This window comes from Lingula anatina, chromosome 4 (genome assembly GCF_051362555.1).
Source record: "Lingula anatina isolate TDL-2025a chromosome 4, LinAna3.0, whole genome shotgun sequence".
Lineage (NCBI taxonomy): Eukaryota > Metazoa > Brachiopoda > Lingulata > Lingulida > Lingulidae > Lingula > Lingula anatina.
The window spans coordinates 24,711,859-24,717,816 of NC_141770.1; the positions used below are offsets into that span (position 1 = coordinate 24,711,859).

The window sequence follows — 5,958 nt, forward strand, 5'->3', positions numbered from 1 at the left end:
GTTTCCTCCGATTTTTAATAACAAGCCCTCTTTGAAGTTTAGAAGAAACATTTATATACAAAAGTTAGATCATTCACATAAAAGCTTATTTACACAACTCGGTACATAAAAAACAACACACGAGCTTTTACAACAAGTTCTAATTAAAGCAGTTGTTTGCATGATAATATCCCTTTGGTCACTTTATCAATTAAATTTTGTAATCGCTGTACCAATTGATAGAAAAATTGTTCTCACATGAAAAATTACTCTAACAAGAAAATGTAAGTTGCAAACCTTTGAGAATACAAAGTTTACTTGTGTCCATGCTACATTTATCAATCTGAAGGACTGGTGCTTTCTACAACTTTCATCTTATTCAATCTCTTAATAAAATAAAATTGTACCCAGCATGGCCCTTAACTATATATGCAGCTCCCTCTACACTGAACATGAATGGATCACTAACTCACGATTTTCATCAATTTTTTTATTGAAATGTATGAAAATTGTACCCCAAGTATCAGAACTGAAAAGGTAACTTGCCTCCACCCAGCATCCTCTCTGTTTTATGCTAAAAATAGATTGAGGTGGGTTTCCAGTACTTTGTAACACAAGGTGACAACAAATCTTTAATTTATCCATGATTTTTTTAAAACAATTTTTTTAACATTCTTACCCACGTTAACATACACGTCAAATTACTGGGCTAACAAACAAACAAAAAAAAAAAAAACTACTCTGTAGTTGGATGATAGAGAGCTTTAAAATTTTAATAAGGGCTGCATAATTGCAAATTATCCAGCCCTTTGTGTATTACATTCAAAATAAAAATGTACCAAAAATACAGATTTTATTTAAAATTAACTAGAATGTCTTGCATGAATTTCAAATATATCTCTTGATTTTGCTTTATATACATATATTTTTTCTGTATAAATAATAATTTATCTATCCATCAATGCACCATGCAGGTTTGAGATACATGAAAATTATTTTAATACTCCCATGTAACATGTACCAGTCACCAGTAGCCAGAGATGTGCAATGCAGCCAAACCTGAGTTTGAATATTCTATGTTTGGAATATTGTCCTAAAGTGGCCTGCCGAGAAAATATGTCATTTGCAGCAAAATTATTTTTCCAAATATTCATTTTGATAAGGATGTTAGTCAGGGATAATCAATGTTCTGTCAAGGGATTAAACTGAAGAAAGAGCAGACACTGCTGTAAGGTGCTTGATTCTGCATCTACAGCAGAACTCTGAGCATCATCGCCATCTTCATCATCTTCATCATCATAATTTTGGTTACAAGAGCCAGACTGAGATTTGCAAAACAGAAATTCAGGGGCGGATCCAGAGATATTTTCTGACAGTCTTCCAAATTATCTTTGTTGATCCATCTTCCTTTTTTGACCATCTTCCAACAGAAAAAATGTATATCCGTCAATGTAAAGCTGAAAATCCAGAAGACCCAGAAGATGGCCTCAATCTGCCCCTGGAATTTTGTGGTAGAACACAACCTGAACAGCCCCGCATCAATTCATTAGTCACAAATCTTATTTCCCACTAATATCCAGTTGGTGACAACCCCGGAAACCCAGTGGGTGCGGGTGCACCCCCATGGTAACCCAGAGGTGGTCCTCCTGCAGGGTAGCCAGTCTGAAATGTGAAGGGTTCCACCCCCTGTGTTCCTGGGTACCCTCTCACCTCCTGGTATGATTTATCTGGAGGGTAGGCGTAGGACGGGTGACCCGTGTAAAACGAGGGCACAACACCAGGTTCTGCCTGAGGGGGGATTTCTATTTTTCCTTGGCCCTGGAAGATGGAGGTTTTGACAGTCACAGCACTGATTTCATTTTCCATATGTTTTTTGAGATTAAATGTTCTGTCATTTAAAAGATAAAAGGACTGAAATTGCCAGGTGTACACCATCATGGTGAAAGTGAGCAAAGTACTGCTCAATCTATCTTGTACGGTAACTTCCCTTCTTTGTTTATTTTTTTAAAAATAAATTGACTCACTCACTTTTTTTATATATTCATTCATTTATTTCTCTTGTATTTATTTATTTATTTATTTTTTTATATTTATTTATTCCGTAAACAAATTTATAACCAATATCTTATCTTTATTTGTGTTTGATCTCTTTGTACAACAACTACCAGTACCTACCGGTATAGTTAGAACCTGTTGTGCTATGCTTCCATACAGCTGGGGTACCAGGGGTCTGGCTTGTGTATACAGTCCCCCCAGGGCTGCATACCCCTGGTGTCCTCCTGCCGGGACAGCATCTGCCACATCCGACCTCACCTAAAATGAACAGAAGATGATGACGTCATGCCTGATATCACATGTGACTTGTGATGTCACTGATGGTGATGTCATCTCTGATGTCATATATGTGTGTCGTGATGTCACAGATAGAAAATGTGACCTCAAAATGAAATTAATGGGACATGCTGTTATGAATGTCATGCATGTTGTTACCTTTGATGATGCCACATTAAATAATATGACTTTACCTAAATTGGTGGGAAATATGGCCCTATTGTGCATAACATGACGGAATTTAATTTTCCCAACTACACAGAAAAATTATATACTGGTAGGTAAATTGATACTTACTGTGTTTAAAATTGACATTGCTCTCATTTTATCTCCTTCATAAGTAAAAGCACTTAGGATATATTCTACGCCTACTCTGCTTTGGCAGTCCACTAATGCCCTGCAATATATATGAAACATTAAAATTAAGCACTGAAATGGACACGCATTTTTTTCTAAACTCTGAGGTTATATATTTGCTGTAAGTATGAAAAAAATATTTAGCGTCAAATAATTTAGCATTATCATGTGAATATTATGAAATATGTTTTTGTGTTCCCTTACCTTTTTATACAGTCTAATAGAATGAGTTTGTCATTGTGTACACTGGCAGAAGCAATTATTTCCCTTGCTTGGTCACAGTTCATACGACACAATCTCTGTGGGGAAAAACAAAATAAAGATCAATGCATATTACTTTATGTAACAGTATTTTGCCTCACCTTTACGCATAACTGATAGAGATGGGATTTTTTCCTTATGCTATCCATTTCTTTTCAGAAGTTGATTAAGGTACTTCAAAATTAAAATGAAGCTAAACTTGATGTGGATGATATAAATAGCCATAGAACTCCTACTGTTTTGAGCCTACCTATATAATGCTGAAGTTCAATGTTTTTGGGCAAATGTAAAATACCATTTACTAATAGATGTTTTAAACAAAAGCATATTTAGGTCATCAAACTGATCTATAACTCTCTTCAATTTTTCAGAGTAAGGTAACCAAAATAAATTAATGTTTCATTAAGTTATCAAAAAGAGAAACCAAAATCTGTTTTAAAACGATATTAGAAGTGGTTTTTCTGTTGAAAATTTGTGAAACTGATTACAACAGTGCCTGGCTCTACTCACAGGTTCCATGATCTGCATAGCTCTGACTTTGTCTGATGGAATGGCAAATGCATTGAGCATAGAAGAAACCTGGAACAAACAGAAAAGTTTCGAACTGCTTAACATCATCAAACCTTTCCAGCCTGCAGGGTTTACTGGTGCTTCTCTCAAACAGTATTATATAGGGTAGATCTAACTGGATAGACAGGTCAACTGTGGGTTAATATACACACTCATGGCTTGTGAGACTGATAAACTACATATGAAATTGTCTTGGTTCAAAAATAAATGTAAAAACATACTTTCTTTAAGTATAAATGAAATTAAGTAAAAAAAAAAAAAAGAACCACTCCTGAGTGCATGAAGATAAATGAAACATGTAGTTCTGTTTTCTTTAGCTACAATACAGAAATGTTCTTTTGTTCAATTTTTCTAAGGTTCTAAGCATAGAAAAAAGGTAAGCATTATATATCTACAGAATCAAACTTCAATGCAAAAAAATCCATCAAATTTCATTTCCCTAATCTCTGCTGGAACATATCATAAAAGCCACTGCGTTATTGATCAATGTCAAGTACCAGTACCTCCAGACAGCATGAGATCAATACATCATTATTGATAGCCAGAAAACATTATATACTTCATATGTCTTGTAAGAATGGCATGAGAATGTAATGTTAAAAGAAACTTATATTTCATATGCTACATGTATCAATCACAGACTGGAGGATGTGGAAACAGTTTTTACTTAAATCAACACTTTCAGTGTTTTATCAAATTAATATATAGATTGTATGACAATAAGTTATTTCATGAAACAACTTTTTTATTTAAGATATTCTTTCTTTCAAGTTGGTGAGATGGATAAAAGAGAAAACCGTACATGTACATGTGTTAAAGTCCAAAATGTAATGTGCATTACCTGATTGGCATTATAATAACCTTTGGCAGAAAACAAGATTTCTAACTTCTTCTGTGATGAACCGGTCTCCTAAAATCAACAAAAAAGGGTTTTTCAGAATTGTTAACTTATGTTTGAAGATTTCTAAGACAGCAATAGTACATTTGATACTTCATATATATATATAAACATCTAGATATACTTTATCAGGAATAAATTGTCCTGCTAAAGTATCATTTTGTTAAAAAACTTTAAATTAGTAAGAATCGAATAAATTAATCTTTTTGTATTAAAAATGAAAAATAAATGAATGATAAAAGCTACATAAAAATCACATACTATTCTAAAAAAGTTAAAGCTAGGGGTAAATTGGTAAAAAAAATTTAAAGGTAAATGATTAAAAAAATAATAAGATCTGTGCTTTTTCATTGGCAATCTGTTTGAACTCTAAGAATGCCATAACATGGGTAAAACTTTTGTCAAAAACTGAAGACCTGTATGCAAACTCTTCAGTCTACTGGACTTGCAGATCTAAGAAACTACTCTCCTTAATAAGAACTAACTAGTCCCGAGAAAAAATTTACCAATACTAATATTGGAAATTATTGACTTACAGGTATGGCATCTACTTGAAATTCCACAAGTCAGATTAGACTGGTAACTTTGACAAGTCTAATTATTTTACTAACCTCCATATCTGCTGTCAAATCAAGAAAATAGGTTCAGGCCAACCATTGACTTATGTTGTTCATTGATTCACACACAGAAACATCAGTACCATTATATATTGTAATTCTGAATTGTCCCCTATTTTACCTCAAACAATATTTCTTGTACCAAAAGATATGATAGGAAGATTAACACACATGTACATTACTCCATAGAGCTGAGTAAATTATTTATCTCAAAATCCTCAAGTTGAATTTTTCACATAAAATGTGTACAAAAAAAAATTCTAACACTGTAGCTGTTACGCATGGCAGTTTTCTCAACAAAAAAAAAAGTATTAGCAGAAATAGAATAAAAGTTGTGATCCTACATTGTAATTCTTCATAATAAGAAAAGGAATATTTTAATTTCGCTGTAACTTTTTCATAAAGAAACCAGAATGAAATGGAATCTGTGACATTGACAAACCAAGTGCAATCGTAAACACTCAAGCTGTATGTGTACTACATGTACATGTATTGGCATTCAAATATAAATCAGTAAACATGTTAGTAAACATAAACAAAGCGCCGTGTTTTAATTCATACATACCATCATAATTCTGTGAAGAAGAGCACCAAACTGCTCTGGATGCATCTGCTCTTTGGCCATAATGATAACTTTCTCTGTTGTGGAAGATCACGCCTGGAATATCTAAGACCGACCTCTCAGCTATATTGTAGTTTACCGTTTCCTGACAACAGCATTCCGGAAGTCACTAGGGTTTATAAGAAATACGGCTTAGAAAAAGGTTTATGTTATGTTTGCAAAAATAATAGCCAAATATTTTCTATCATTTCAATATTAAAAATAACTATAAAAAGAAATAACTTCATCATGATGTCATTTGATATTTTTTCAAACAATATATGCAGTATGGAATTGCATTAAAGGTTCAGGTCTCAGTTTTCGTGACGGGCACCTGTCAGAGG

At 33.4% G+C, this 5,958-nt stretch overlaps 1 protein-coding gene across 1 annotated transcript; it reads right to left on the reverse strand.

Moving 5' to 3' along the window:
• Positions 1-132: 132 nt before the first annotated feature.
• LOC106162301 (uncharacterized) lies at positions 133-5,744 on the reverse strand. Its single transcript, XM_013539547.2, has 7 exons — positions 5,579-5,744; positions 4,340-4,408; positions 3,439-3,507; positions 2,872-2,966; positions 2,608-2,707; positions 2,155-2,292; positions 133-1,797 (listed from the first exon to the last, which is right to left on the reverse strand). Exons 1-7 carry the CDS (start codon positions 5,636-5,638, stop codon positions 1,549-1,551), a joined length of 780 nt encoding a protein of 259 aa, XP_013395001.2. The 5' UTR covers positions 5,639-5,744; the 3' UTR covers positions 133-1,548.
• Between the last annotated feature and the right edge of the window lie 214 nt (positions 5,745-5,958).

What these genes read in the sequence shown, in the direction of transcription:
- LOC106162301 (XM_013539547.2), bottom strand. Translation starts at nt 5,638, where the DNA reads ATGGCCAAAGAGCAGATGCATCCAGAGCAGTTTGGTGCTCTTCTTCAC. An exon ending in TTCTTCACAGAATTATGATG is followed by an intron (nt 4,409 to 5,578) that starts GTATGTATGAAT and finishes TGTTGATTTTAG; the next exon opens with GAGACCGGTTCATCACAGAA. An exon ending in AACAGGTTCTAACTATACCG is followed by an intron (nt 1,798 to 2,154) that starts GTAGGTACTGGT and finishes TCCATCTTCCAG; the next exon opens with GGCCAAGGAAAAATAGAAAT.